The 16,080-nt window shown below is 39.8% G+C and overlaps 1 protein-coding gene across 3 annotated transcripts in view; it reads left to right on the top strand.

Annotated features, from left to right (window-relative positions):
- The first annotated feature begins 3,845 nt into the window (after positions 1 to 3,845).
- The window catches only part of LOC116065808, a 28,577-nt gene continuing 16,342 nt past the window's right edge, over positions 3,846 to 16,080 (top strand). The window contains exons 1-3 of one of the 3 annotated variants that reach the window (XM_035994991.1): positions 3,846 to 3,992; positions 6,822 to 7,058; positions 14,386 to 14,649. In XM_035994991.1, coding sequence (XP_035850884.1) covers positions 3,938 to 3,992; positions 6,822 to 7,058; positions 14,386 to 14,649 — 556 coding nt within the window. In that variant the 5' untranslated portion in view covers positions 3,846 to 3,937. Of the gene's footprint in view, positions 3,993 to 6,821; positions 7,059 to 12,049; positions 12,249 to 14,057; positions 14,295 to 14,385; positions 14,650 to 16,080 lie in introns of those variants that run through there. The other 2 variants (XM_035994990.1, XM_035994989.1) reach the window with 2 other exon arrangements.

Raw genomic sequence — 16,080 nt, forward strand, 5'->3', positions numbered from 1 at the left:
CATTTTTTACATTACATGTCATTTAGCTGACGCTTTTATCCAAAGCAACTTACAATAGCTGTATATGTCAGAGGTTGCACGCCTCTGGAGCAACTAGGAGTTAAGTGTCTTGCTCAGGGACACATTGGTTGATGTATTGCAGTGGGAATCGAACCCAGGTCTCCCACACCAAAGGCATGTGTCATATCCACTGCGCCAGCCTGAAGGCCCTCGCAAAAGACAAAATATATCGTTAAATTACCTCAATTTTTATATTTAAAGTGACTATCGGTAACTTGTAAATGTTTCTGAAAATGTTTTCTGTAATTTTTCACCTGATGATCATAAATGACCTGTAACAGCAAACGAGACTAACAGTGAAAGTTGTACTGGTAGTAGTTTTATATAGTTTTTATTAAGGCCTCTGCCCAAGTACAATTTTTCCCGTGACGTCACAGAATGATTTACGGCAGGTAGACGGGGCTACAGAGCATGCTGAAGGGTCACAGATTTTGGTGTATCACAAGAAAAGCCTGTGTTATTGTATCCAGCCAGCTGTGCCAGGTAAAACGTATCAGGAGATTCTTTATATAGGCCTAATTGTATTTTAATATTATTCTGGGGCAGGACCATCACAGAAAATAAGTACATTAAACGAAGAACAACTAAAAGCTAAAAGGGAAAGTGAAAGACGACGGGCAAAACTGAGTCACACTCAGTCGGGCTTTCAACAGATGGAGACAATTACGGGATTGTAAATGATTAAAAAACGTCCCTAAATTGACCCTCAGGTATGTAATATGTCTATTTTATTCATAAAATAACTTTAGATTGCGCGATGTGGTTGTACGTCAGTAGCCAACATTGAATTACGTCCCCCTTCCATTTAGCACGGACGTGTTATTCCTTTTAGTCCGTGGTTGTGTTGGCCTACTAGTTTCTTTTCCCTTGTCCCCCTGTACTTGTGTAAAGCGTCCGTGGTTTCATGAAATGCGCTATATAAGTTATTATTACATTGGTTGCTACAGCAAACTCTTAATGCTTTGGCTCGTGACACAGTGACAGTGATAACGTTACCCGGTTTAGCTCCCGATAACATCCAAAAGGGCTAAGTTACCGTATGCAACACTTGAAATGCAACGACGCATCTGTAACGTGACTATATGACCTCCCGGTAACGCTAATGCCGCGTTCTATTTACCTCCAAGCCCCCAGGAAGAGCGCCGAGTCTAAAAGCCACCATGGGCTTAGCGGATAACGGTGGTACTGCACCCCATGGCCCAGAAAGACTTTTCACATAGACTTTGCATGGCGAAAGAAACGTCTATATTTCAGCGGATAATTTGTTTCTGGGTATATCAACTTACCAGCCCGAACACTGAAAGGGTCCTTGTTTAAAATGTTACATTTTTAACATTTTTAACATTCACTAGAAGCGAATCCAGAATTATTAAATTTGGCATGATGAACGTGCATAGTGGACGCGAGTAGAGCCGCGGGACTGCGCCCGCCCGCTCACATGACTGTTCTCCCGAGCTCATGTAGCTAGCTGTAATAATGGATATAGCTAATGGTTGTAATTCACCATGTGTTCTATACGTCCATGGTATTATCTTATGAAGTCATGATACATCCCAGGGATGTATGTATGTAGCTGCTGTAAAGCCTGTTAGCTACGTGGATGTAACGTCATTAGCGTTTCCCAAACTGGCGGGCTATCGGCTAGCTAGCTAGTTGCTAACATCAGGGGTAGCTAGCATGGCTGTATTAAGATCTATACATAGCTAGTTATATGCCTACATAACGTTACTACAGACATAGTGATTACATCGCCTTGGTTCTCTCATATAATACATCCGAGGGCTGTATGCTGTAAAGCTTGTAACATGGATGAGAGCTGAAGCCATGGATGAGCTCTGTTCACGAAACTGCAGGCTAACAGCTAGTTAGCGCTAGTTAGTAGGTAGCTAGCTAGTAGCACAACAATTATTAAATCTCCTTGGTTGTCTAGCTAAATACATCTATCATTTATTTAGCTAAGCATGTAAACGATCGGGAACAACGAAAACATAGTGTTTAACGTTAGTGAATATTTTAGACAATGAAAACGGCGAGTTCATGAGGTCGCCACTTGTAAGAGACACGACAGAGAAGCTCATGAACGCGCATGTTGCTACCGGTTGCTACGACAACGCAAACAAATTGTTGCTAGTGCGCATGCCCATCGTGAGCCAACCAGCGTTATGGGCCAACAATGCGGAAGAGCCGAGCTCCATGTTTGCTTTATGCGCTTTTGAGCACTCTCATTGGAACGTACGGGGCTTCCCGCCGAACACTGTATCCAGTTCTCTTAATACATCCATGTTTACCTCGGAACTCGGTTTTAACGAGGTCAAAGTCGGAAACACGCCCCCTGACCTCGGATTTACGAGCTCGGAACTCGGACAACCTTGCAGTAGCCCGAGTTCAAAATCCAACATGGCTGCCCCTTGTATCAACAGTTGTGAAAAGCTGCAGTAACATAAAGTTATAAGCACTTCTGTCTTATTTGTGTCACTAAATCAGTCGTTCACACAGGCATGTCCAACTTCTATCTGTGGACATGTTGTTACGCTGTTTGCATGCACAAAAAACGGCGTAATGCGTTGTTATCAACTGGTATTGCTAACAATAGCTAACTGGGCTAGAGCTAATGAAAACAATGAAAATCCGACTTTTAAATAGAACGCATTCAACTCGGGTCATTCCCAGTTACGGCTTCCGAGTTCCGAGGTAAATAGAACGCAGCATAACTCAGTAATCTACAGTGGGCAATAAAGCACCGTAAAGAAAAGATATTTACGACAGCAGGTGTGGTAAAAACACTATCACTTTTTTCCAAAGCGGCCGTTAGAATCAACACAAACTGAAAGTTACAAATAGTCACTTTAAGGCCCAGGGCTCAAAAATATCACTTAGGCACACATTGTAATAACAAACTTAATGACATAGCTAGTTTGGCACTAATCAGAGAAGGGAGATAGTATTTTCTTTGCAGGGTTCTACAGATGAAAAGTGAAACTAAACAGGTTAGCAGGTAACCAAAACTGCAGCTGCACATTCAATCTTCCGAAACACAAACCGTTTTTTTTCCCCCAACGACTTCATTCAAAACACACCCGTATCAGGGCAACACATCCATTCAAAATCAGACTACTGTGACCACAGCCAGCGTCATCTGATCTTTAAAGTTATAATGCAGGTTTGGGCTTGGTTGGTACTGTTGAGAAATCCAACACTATGTGTGTGCGAGATGACTGTTTAGATCATTAATGATAAAAAATGCCTCCATGTTTACAGATAGATCGTTATCATACTACAGTGCACATGCCATCTAAACTTTTCTAAACTATAAACTTGCTTTCTCAACTTAAAGCACAACTTAAATAATACTACACATGGTTGGTTAAATTAGAGGTACATACTGTATTATAGTAGAAATGATACATTTTGTTATTTAATCCAACTGTTTCATACTACAACACAATGGGGGAGGCACAGCTGTTTAAGCTGTTTTTAGAATCACAAGCAGATTGCATCCAAATCCTTTTTTTTAAATTTCACAAACTCCAACATCTAACCATTTATGATAGTCAGGTTTACCAGGTGTAATTCTCTTTCATGAACACAATTCATAGAGAAACATCTTCCATCTGCTGGAGACTGTTAATATCCACAGAGAAGTTCAAGGCACACAAGTGCATTTTAAAGATGTTCTGAACCTGCTGAACAAAATAATTATCCTGTATTATCCTGTCCAATGTTGTGATAGGACATGGTAGGGTGGTCGTTGCTATGGAAAAAATGTTTGGACTTCCCCTTTACCTGCATGTCAGTTGGTTGAACAATGCAGGCCTGAGCATGTGTCAGAGCGGTTTATCCAGCTACTCTAATTAATTGATGATGATAATGCTCCAAGATGAAGTGGATTCAACTTTTAATTCCATGTTTACTGATGTCAACTATTACATGTGGTAAGTAACATTTCATCAATGCTACTGCTGAATTATTAGGCGCAATGTGTTCAGACAGAACTGCAGCAGCAGAACAAAGACTGCACAACACCAACCTCGGCTTGGTGTTGTGATTTTGTTGATAGGAACAAACTACTTTTTTTCATTTTCTTTCATTTTTAAGTCGAGTTAAGGTAAAACATAACTAAGTACTGTGTCTTCTACTCCGTAACATTTCATTTGCATTTTTATGATGGCAGAAGTTGTTTTATTAGATTATGCAGATAAAGATTACTTAGAGACTAATAGTGTTGTTGAGTAAACACCTTGTTTTGCCACTATAAAGAAAACTAAACTAAAGAACAGCAGTTTTACATTGGTGATGTTTTTTTATTGTAGGTTCAAATTGATCTCAGAGTAGGACCTTCAAGTTTTAAAAGCAGGACTTTTACTTCGGTAGAAATCAGACTTCTGTTGATTTGAATAACCTGCTATATGATCATCATGAGGAAACAACTGCAATACTACTGCAAAAACTTGATTCCTGTTTAATTTGCAATATATATTGCATAAAAGATTAGCACTTGATTGAAGTGGATGGGTAAATGTATGCATTAAATGCATTTGAGCATGGCATTGTTCAAATTAGTTGAGTAGTTTTGAGAATGCACCAGTGTGCTTACATGCATCAGTAACTTGGTTAGTCTTTGGCCTGACTTCTACACATTGGTATGCAGACCAGAAACCTAATGGCACAGTTCCAACAAAGTATTAACATACACAGGGACAAAGACTTTACACGGTAAAAGCATCTTAATATCAATCCATTGGGAGACAGGGTTCTTCAAACCTCTGAAGAGCTCATGCATTTCTTTGTGATCAGAGCTACATTATTTGACCAGGTTTGACTTTACAATCTGTCCACTACATCATTATATCACACAAAACCACTGGTAATGTCATGTACCTGTCTCACTATATAATCCAATCGTGGACTTTCCTCAGAGCAGCCTGAAGTAAAACTATTTAAATTATAGCTGCTCCGCAGCAATGGTCGGGGCCGAGCATTTTGAGGAGGAAACGGAAAAAGCAGTGGATGGAGAAGAGGAGAAAGTGTTCTGTCAGCAGTAGTGCCAAACATTCCTGCTCATCACGTTGATTATGCCCAAAAAACAAGCCTATTGTTTGAGTGAGGGATGGTGAGTGGCGCGTAAGTGTTTGAACTCTGAACCTCTCGCTCTGAAAACCAGTATCAACGTTGTTAAGCTACAGCTCTTCTAAGAAACCTATGTGTCTCTGATCCATGCAGCATAAAAGCAGAGTATACTGTGGTATATTTTAGGACACAAACTAATGAGCTGATCATTTCAGACAGGTGAACTGATTGTTAATTTGAATCAGGTGTGTTGATGCAGAGACACATCTAAAACAAGCATGAAAGGTGTCCTAAGCGCAATGGCTGATTGGGTAAATGATGACTACCTTGTATCACTGTGAACTTGAACTCACAACCTTCGGGTCTGAAATCAAGTAGTGATCCCAGTGAGCTAAATGATGACTCTACGAGCTTCACAATATTTAATAGACAATAGGCAGGACTGCTGAAAATGCTGAATTTTGAACTACTAAAAAATCAATTTCTCATTAGAAAAAACTGAGAATTAGTTTACTTTGTCTAGACAACATACAAATGCTTGTAATTTATCTTCACAAAGATCTATGTCACAACCTTATGTTTAAAGTTGCTCTGTTTTGCATTGACTGCATGGCGTAGATGAGGACACAATTCAAACATTGCTTTAATTCACTTTTTGAGATAAAATTCTGAAATTTTGCACATTAAATCTACAGTGACCTCTGAATGTTTTTTTTCTGTAAACATCAAAGATTTACTTTGGAAGAAATTGCAGTATTTGTTAACACTACTGTAGTGAAAAGTTTTAATGTACTGTGGGCTCAATTTTTGATTTATCCAAAATCTGAATACTATTTTTCTGGAGATTAAGTTTTCGAAGTTTGGTGTCAATAGACCCACAAATGTGGGAGGAGATAGGTTTAAGAAATGTTTTTGCAAAAGGTAGAGTGGTGGACTTCAAAATTGCTACCGGGTAAAAGCAGAGAATAGTTTCTGCTCTATTGGGGCTACAGTTGGACGTAAGTTGCAACGTTGTAGCATGTACGGTTGATTTGTTATGAATTTTAAAAGTTTAGGATTTTAGATGGCTGCTGTAGTGCCACCATCAGGACAATTAGCATACAAGTCGGACCGTTTTGGGACATGACTAATGTGTGCAAAGTTTGGGGAGTTTTCATACATGGGAACATGGATTTCTTAGGAAGAAGAAGAATAATACTGGCAAAAACAATAGGGTCCACGCATCTTCGCTGCTCAGCCCCTAAATAGATGCTGTAGTTATAGTTGATACTGGATTTTGACTAATTTGACTTAGTCTCCTGTCTGAACTCAACTGTGTTTGGTCTTGGATTTGTCTTTGATTCCTAATATATGATCTTAACTACAAACCTGAGCACATAGTATGATCAATCATAAACCATCAGTCCAGTTTCATTGCTTTAAGATAATCTTAGCTCTTGAAGAAAAAAGGCTTATCTGTGCGCTTGCTGCTTAGTTCTAGACAGGAGCCATTCCTTGCCTCTCATGTGATTTGTTTCTCGCTTGCAGCTGCCTGTACAACTCTCGGTTGTCGAATTAGTGCGCAAAGACTTATATCGTGCCAGTGGCAGTCTCTAACTGTTGTACGAGGGTATTATAATTTGCATATGACATAAAGATGGGCCCATAAACCCAGAGTGTGAGTTTTGGCCCTTTTAAATGTATTTCTTTTTCAGGTTTCCACTCTCTGAAGTTCTTGTCTACAGGATGGGCAAAGCCTGGAGATCGACCTTTAGTTGAACAACTAACTGTATTTGATGGAGTTCCCATCTCTTACTGTGACACCGTGACGAAAAGAGAACAACTCAAACCTACCCTGGAGTCCCAAAAGTTACCTGAAAACTGTGATGAAGCGAGTCTTAATATCATAGACTCTCTCAACGATATTTCAAGATTTATGAACAGCACAGTGTGTAAGTTTTCATAATGTTTGTTTTTGTGACATATTGATAATGTGCACCAAAACCAGAAGTTAATCTTGCTGTCTTCCTGTACAGATGTTGTACAGCGGCGGCGAGGCTGCATCCTGTCAGCCAATGGGATGATGTTTGCTCTTGAAGCCTGGGCAGTAGATGGGATGGACTTCATAACCTTTGACCCTGAATCTCAGAGATGGACGTCCCAGTCTCCCTCTGCAATACCAGTGGAACAACGCTGGAACAAGAATACATTAATGAATTATGCCTATAGACACTTCATCAGAGTGGAATGTCCACAGATGATCCAGAAAATTCAGTTAAGACCAATACAGCAGGAAACAGGTAAGAGCTGGAACATCACACATTGTTATATTATTATATTTGCTTGTTAGTTCCATGTTTAGTATATGTATCTGCAAAGTAGCTTAGTAAAGTGGCAGTATCTAACATTGTGCATGAAGACCAACTGATTAGCATGATTCAAGTGGACAAAACCTGCAGAAAAAAGAGGACCTTGAGTCAAGATTTTTTTGTAAAGAATGAACTTTCACACTTGTGTAGGGTAAAAGCTTTTCATTCATTGGATGGCGTAACCCCTTTACCCTGACCACGATCTTTGATACTTGTTTATTTCTCTGCAGAGCTACGTGTATTTGCCAAGCCCATTGTTGACACGGACCAGGCTCTGCTGAGGTGTCATGTGACGAGTACTGACAAATCAGTTAGCTCGGTGCATCTGATTGGAAATGGGGCTTCCAGGGCCAGTTGGATCATTGTAACTGGACCGATGCCTGCTGAAGACGGATCTGTGATCCTCCGACTGACAGCTGAGATCTCCCTGAGCCGAGAAGACGACACATACGGCTGCACAGTACAAACAGGAAGTCACAACATCACTGTTTTTTGGGGTGAGACCTTTTATAATAAGCCTAATATGACCCTCCGGTTCCCAACCCAGCTCCCTATGGACTGAGCTACTGCCACCCCAACTTGTGGAGTTAGGACACTAAAACACTTTAAACATTTCAAATAAAATATCTGAGCTAGTAGAGAAGGTTGAAGTTTTAGTTAGTACTGGTGTTTGAAGGTGGATAACAATTTATGTTAATGCAATTAGGAATTAGTGCGTCCTTTAGTGAAATGTAAAGTAAGGTCTGTTTTTTTTTTACTGTGATCTTGATCTCTCACAAACCTTTTGTTGATTTGTGATGAAAGTTTACAGGAGTCCATTCATTTACAGTATATTCAGTGAGACTTCTGAATCAAAACTCAGGTCCTGATTTTTGACGTCTGATCATTAGTTTTAAACAGAGTGGTCTGAATGGGTTTTCAGAAATTTCTTTTCTTTCAGATGGAACTACTCTTGACGGCAGAACCCTTCTTTACCACTCGAGAGTCCCTTGGAAAATGCTGACAGTAATCTTTGGAGTCATCTGCATTGTGTTTATAATCACTATTATATCCTGTGCAACAATATGTCTGCTTAAATGTGGTAAGACTTATTTTTCCCTTTATCAATCCACTGAGCTGATGTATAAGTAACAAGAAATGTAAGAACAGAAAGGCCAAAAATATGTTTAAGGTAATTTCAAACAGCAGATGCGTTGAGTCGGCTGTGACTCCAGTCTGCAGTGTTAACCCTTAGAGAGCTGACACACCAACCCGATTGTCTGGCGAGGTCGGTGACTCGAGTCTGCTCGGTGTGTTCGTGCCGTCGTCCGTCGGAGGAGCTGTCGGCCTTTATTTTGGTCTACCCAACATGCTCAGTCGGAGACAGGGCAGTCGGGACTCACCCAGCGCCGCCTGCTGTTATCGAGACGTATTACGTTTCGCCAACGTGCAGAACATACGCTCAAGTCGGCGTCGCCTCAGTGTGTTTTGAGGCATTTTTTTGGACCTTGGGGACCCGACTGATCAGTCCGACTGGCTTTTCTGCCGACGGTCGGCCGTCTGGTTGGTGTGTAAGCACCTTTACCCTCACTTTAACCATCTCCCGACTGACTCCCGATTTTTGGACCCCACAAATATAGTTAAACAAGCCCACACACACAGTGCATTTCACTATCTTTGTGGGGACCCGTCATTGACATAATGCATTCCCTAGCCCCTTACCCTAACCTTGACCATCATAACTATATGCCTAACCTTAACCCTTACCCTCACCCTAACCATAACCTAATTCTAACCCTAATCCTAAAACCAAGTCTTAACCCTCAAACAGACCTTTAAAGTTGTGGGGTCCAGCATTTTGGCCCCACAAAGCTGTCGGGACCCCACAAGTATACTGGACTCCCGGTTTTTGGACCCCACAAATATAGTTAAACAAGAACACACACACTCTCTCTCTCTCTCTCTCTCTATCTCTTTTCATGAAGGTGATTATTGGGGTCAGGTTGGGTGTCACGATTACATACTTTGTCCACCAGAAAGTAAGTTTATTTTTCTATAGTAAAATGTACAGCTCACTACATCTGTTGGGCTTACATTATATCAGTGTTAATCAAATATAATGACGTATCAAAGTAGTTTCGTTGTATTATGTGTTTGGGTATTTGTTCTCATCAGATGCAAACAGATGCAGGCTATATGCACAGCACATTAAAGATTAAAAAATTAAAATACAATGTAAGTACTCAGTGAAAGTCTTTTCCTGACTCATTACCTGCTGTTATTTGTGCTATGCTGATAACTATATGCATAAAGAAAAGTCTTTAGAAATCACATTTGGCTCTCTGTATTTAACTCACAGTAGAGAACCTGTGTTAAATAAAGTCTTTGCTAAATGAGATGGAACTGCCAATGTGTCCTAATTGTAATTCCAATTTTCCTTGCAGTGAAAAAGAAGTCCAGTCCTCCTTCAAGAGTTGATCCACAGCTGCTGGAGCAGTTTACCTGGATCATGGAGAGTAACGCTTCTCCAGATCTGCACAATGTAATTTATTCATTCACACGGGGTACAGAGCCAAACAGAGAGTTACAGAACCGGTGGGGGATGAGCGTTGTGTTAAGGGATCAAAGTTACTATGATCCAGATTACTTTGCTCATCAAATTGATGGGGCACATCCGTAGTGAATTTAGGAATTGAGCAGGAATTTAAAATTGTAGAACCAGAAACATTTAAAATATCAACTGTGATCAGGTTTTACTGTCAGTCCCTCAGAGACACATCGTCTGAATTCAGCTATTTGGCACTGAATCCATTAATCACTGAACTGTGTTCATTCATTATTCATCATTCCCTACAGAGTAACCACTCAGTAGTCTGCTCAATATTTAGTATTATATTGAAACATTTCAAAAATGTCAGAACTCATAATTGTTTTGTCCAATAATTGGATAGGTGCAATGACTTTTGTAATAATTTTCATATTGAAGCATTGCATTGTGGAAGTATAAACTTCACATTGACATTTCAGAAAGTTTAATAAAATGGTCCAAAGTAAATATGGTGCACCATGCAGCAAATAGGGAATACTTTTGGAAAAAGTTTCATTTATATATATATATATAGCTATATTATATTATATATATTTTTTTAAAGTGATGTCTGACATATTTTGTACAATAAAACAAATCAATTGCTTAGTGTTCCCTCTTTCATTTCGTCAACATTTTAATGGAGGTTGCTTGAATTAATTTAAACAATGACAATACATTAATCTCCTAAGTGTAAAGTGCTTTTTATGTTTCATTATTTCAAATAATCCAGACAATCTTTATCTTCTGAAAGACAAACAAGTTAAAGTAGAGCTGAGTAACAACCCATGCGTAGCTTCCTTCCTTCTTCAGGAGCCCTCAGTACAGTTTACCCTTTTAGTAGAGACAAGATGATTGCAAACACCAAGCAAGGAGCCCACTCACAGGTAACAAATGCAGTATGCACAAAGTATGACCACCAGATGGCTCTATAAGAGATATATAAGAAAGAAAAGGCTAATGTGACAATAATATGAAAAACAAGATAGGATTTTGGTACCAGACCACTCATCAGAAAATACACTTCAAAGTGGTTTTGGATGAGATATTAAAATAATTAAATTTATTTTGGGTCAGATTTAAACATTTCCTCAGATCACTGCCATTGATATGCCATATGGGATGGGCCTTGTGTTTGGCATGAAACTAACTAACTAACTAACTAACTATATCAATCATCAAATTATTTTCTTTAAGGAATCAACTGATCTCCCTTAAAATATTTCACTAAAACATTTTGTTAGAATCACAGACTTTTTTTTTAATTTCACAAACTCCAACATCTACAGTTATGTCGTGTTTTTCAGTGTAGTTATACAATTATACAATTCATAGAGAGACATCTTCCGTCTGCTGGAGACTGTTAATATCCAAGGCAAAGTTCAAGGCCCACTGACAGGTGCTTTTTAAAGATGTTCTGAACCAAAGTGTTTGACAGACTGTGTGAGCCTGACTGTAGGACCTGCAGGGCAACTTAATTGTGCATGGACCGTATTATCCTGTTCAGATTTGTGATAGGACATAGCAGGGGGGTAATTGTTAGACAACATGTTTGGATTTCCCCCATGCCAGCTTGTCAGTAGGTTGAACAATGTGGGCTGGGCAACGTGAAGTCTTGTTCATCCAGTTTGTCAGTGTAGAAGGTTTACAACAGTTTCATACTACAACACAATGGTTGAGGCAAAGCTGTTTAAGCTGTTTAAACGTTTTGTCTGCTAAAACATTTTCTTACACATCACGCGCAGATTGCATCCCATCCTGTTTTATTTCATAAACTCATCCAACCGTCTCTGATTTTTTTTTTTCATTCAGATTTTTTTGTGTAATTTTTTTCATAAATACAATTCATAGAGAAACATCTTCCATCTGCTAGAGACTCTTAAGATCAACAGAAAAGTTGAAAGCCTGCTGACAAGTTCTTTTTAAAGATGTTCTGAACCTGCAGGGCAAAATAATTATTATCCTGTATTATCCTGTTCAATGTTGTGATATGACACAGGGTGCTAGTTACTATTGCTAAATGCAATGGGAGCCTGAGCTAGTTGTCATGTGAGGTCTTGTTCATCCAGTTTGTCAGTGTAGCAGGGTTAGCTTTTTAATCACAGCCACTCTAAAGGATTGCTGCTTACACTCTTGATGATAATGCTCCAAGATGAAGTGGATTCAACTTTTGATTCCATGTTTACTGATGTCAACTATTACGTGTGGTAAGTAGCATTTCATCTGTCCTACTGCTGAATTTGGTAGCAATTGCAGCAGTGGTAGCAACTGTTGCAGTAGAGCAGAGACTGCAGAACACCAAGCCGGGGTTGCTGTGGTGATTTTGTTGACAGGAACAAACTCAACAATTTCTTCCATTTTTAAGTTAAAATAAAACCATATACGTAGTCAAGTCATGTACTTGATCTACTCCTATGTGATGGAGTAGCAGTAGATAAGAGATTAATTCGTTTTTTTCAGATTTGTCGATCTTAGAGTAGGACCTTAACATTAAAAAGCAGGACTTTTACCTCAGTCAAAACTGCATCAGACTTCTGTTGACGTGATAGGCCTGCTGTAGCCTTTTATTCGCCAAATCAGTGATTCTCATTTGATTTTAATGTTTCTATGTACTGTTATTTTGCGAATGTTCTTTCATTAATGTTTTTTTTTACATATTGTAATGTGGGTATTGTTTATGATCAGATTATTTTATGATCATATCATTTATTTGTACTGACATTTTTGAGATTGGTTTTATTCCTTTTTATTTGTGCTGGAATTAGGGCATCATTGGAAAAGAGAACTTGCTGTCAATGGCCGTCCCTGGATAAATAAAGGCTATAATTATAATAATAATAATTATAATAATAATAATTATAATAATAATAGTAATAATAATGATAATCAAAAGGAAACAACTTTACTACTTGACTCCTGTTTAATTTCATGTCATTTGGCATAAATTGTAGCACTTGATTGAAGTGGATGGGTAAATGTACGCATTAAATGCATTTAAAGATGACATTGTTGTAATTAGTTGAGTAGTTTTGAAAATGCATCAGTGTTTATATGCTTCGTAGTAACTTGGTTAGTCTTTGGCCTGACTTCTAAACATTGACATGCAAACCAGAAACCTAATGGCACAGTTCCAACAGTGTATTAACATACGCAGGAAAAAAAAGACTTTAGACGGGAAAAGTATCATGACTGCTGATGAAATATGATTCAAGTTATTTCATACAGCAGATACGTTGGACCCATCTCTACCAGGGGCCATTCTAGGATCAGACCTTTAGGGGGACTCAGCGCTTAATGAGCTTGAGCCCCCCTAAAAAGGGTCTAAAATCGCCCATGATCTCTACTGCGCAGACTCTGGCTCCAAAATTACAAAATGGCAGCGACTGTATCTGGGATACTTTTACTTTTGTACAGTGGGAGGAAATCAAGACGTCCATGTTTATATACAGCCAATGAATGGTCTCACACTACAATCCAGTGGACGGTCCTCAGAGCAGCCTGAAGTGAAAATCTTTTAAATAGATGCTGAAGTTATAGTTGATGCTGGATTTTGACAAAGTTGTTGGCTTGAACTCAACTGTGTTTGGTCTTGGATTTATCGCCGACTCATAACGAATGGAACAATGGAGCCATCACAAGCCTTGCCCTCACCATTGCCAATGACAACCACCCTCCATATCCACACTTTGCACTGCTGCCATCTGGCCGCAGATACAGGACTCAGAGGTGTAGAAGTTCTTGCTTTGGCAGAAGTTTTGTCGCTTCTGCCATAGCACTGCTGAACAAACTATCTCGCTGACTTTGTATAGATCCGGTGTTGTTGTTGTAAATGTGGTTGTTTATATGTGGTCTTGACCACAAACCTAAGTACAGTATGAGCAATCATAAAAATTCAGTCCAGTGGCAGTTGTGGCAGTTAATATCTGTGCGTATGAAATACTATAATTTGCATAATACATTAATCTGACGCTATAAACCCAGGGAGTTTGACCCTTTAAATGTCTTTTCTTTTTCAGGGTCCCACTCTCTGAAGTTCTTGTCTACTGGACGTGTGCAGCCTGGAGATCGACCTTTATTTGAACAACTAACTGTATTTGATGGAGTTCCCATCTCTTACTGTGACACCGTGACTAAAAGAGAACAACTCAAACCTACCCTGGAGTCCCAAAAGTTACCTGAAAACTGTGATGAATCGAGTCATAATATCATAGCGTCTCTCTACGAGATTCCAAGATTTATGAACAGCACAGCGTGTAAGTTTTCATAATGTTTGTTTTTTGTGACATGTTGATAAGGGCTGCCTGACCCAAAACCATAAGTTAATCTTGCTGTCTTCCTGTACAGATGTTGTACAGCGGCGGCGAGGCTGCATCCTGTCAGCCAATGAGATGGTGTTTGCTTTTGAAGCCTGGGCAGTAGATGGGATGGACTTCATAACCTTTGACCCTGAATCTCAGAGATGGACGTCCCAGTCTCCCTCTGCAATACCAGTGGAACAACGCTGGAACAAACAGATAGCAATGAATAATGCCTATAGACATTTCATTAAAGAGGAATGTCCACAGATGATCCAGAAAATTCAGTTAAGACCAATACACCAGGAAACAGGTGAGAGCTGAAACAGGGTACACACACACACACACACACACACACACACACACACACACACACACACACACACACACACACACACACACACACTGCCTGGGGGAATAGGAAACTCAAATACACTCCACTCTTACTCCCAATCCTCCCATGTTCATACTGCTTAACAGGGTTAGTGGCTGTAGTACTAGACATTTTTTTATTGTCTCTGACTTGTTTTTATTTTGTGTTTGAGGACCCGCTCGAAAACGAGATGCTTCATCTCAAGGGGTTATCCTCCTAACAATACAATTTCCCAGAATGGAGTCATTAGTATTAAATGTGGAATATGCATAGCTACATGTGTTGTAGTTAATTTCTTACCAAAAGTATTGAATTTTAAATTGCATATTTATGCATAAAAACGTCGTTACGAGAAATGCTGTCATCCGCTGGTTAGTTGCTTTAAGCAGACTGGTCGGTCCCTCCGCGAGTCCGCCTCACTCCCCACCGTAGGGAGACTTCTCAGCTGGGAGAAGAAATGGCAGCTCAGAAGACAGCTAGATAGCTTCTCCGTAGAACCGTAGATCCCGCTGGCTGACCACCGGTCACTTTCACGCTTACATAGTAGCAGCTCATCCATTCGATGGTGGGACCTCTTTACCCTAGTCTCGCATTGCCAGTCCTATCTTCACAGCACGGTGGAGTAAGGTCTGGCTACACCGCAGATACATTTTGGGATAGGAGAAAAAACGCTCTGGGTTGTTGGCATTTCATTAAACTGATCACAATTGTTTTGGGCGGCGCTAAGCTCCCGTCCCATCGACAGTGGCTCTGCAAAATAGTCTCGGGAAGGAACTTGTTTTGGTGGAACCTTTGCACCCCGCAAAAGAAAACACCACATGCAATATTAAGTGAAGTTAACTGTTGACACAATACAGTAACGTGAGCTATTTCAATTAGTTGGATACATGGTTAAACCTCTGCTCTTACCAGTGTATCGCCCTGTGTACTTCATCCAAAGCAATCCCACCAATTGGTCCCAAAACGTCCCAGTTAGAGAGGAAATGCTGTAAACATATTCTTTGTAAATCTTTACCATCATTCCTTGCAAGAACCAAGCAAGCCTGCCTTGTTGCACGATCCAAAATATTCTACAAAACTTGCCATTTTAAGCATGTAGCTTGCTCGAAGTTTGTTGTTTCCATTAGCAACGGAATTTTGAGAATGGCAACACACAGAGAGTGGAAGGTGAGGCAATGTCAAGCAATTATTCTGGAAATGTACTTCTGATCACAATCTTTGATTCCTTTTTATTTCTCTGCAGAGCTACGTGTATTTGCCAAGCCCATTGTTGACACAGACCAGGCACTGCTGAGGTGTCATGTGACAAGTACTGACAAATCAGTTAGCTCAGTGCATCTGATTGGAAATGGGGCTTCCAGGGCCAGATGG

The sequence above is a fragment of the Sander lucioperca genome, chromosome 18 (genome assembly GCF_008315115.2).
Source record: "Sander lucioperca isolate FBNREF2018 chromosome 18, SLUC_FBN_1.2, whole genome shotgun sequence".
In the NCBI taxonomy this organism is placed as follows: Eukaryota; Metazoa; Chordata; class Actinopteri; order Perciformes; family Percidae; genus Sander; species Sander lucioperca.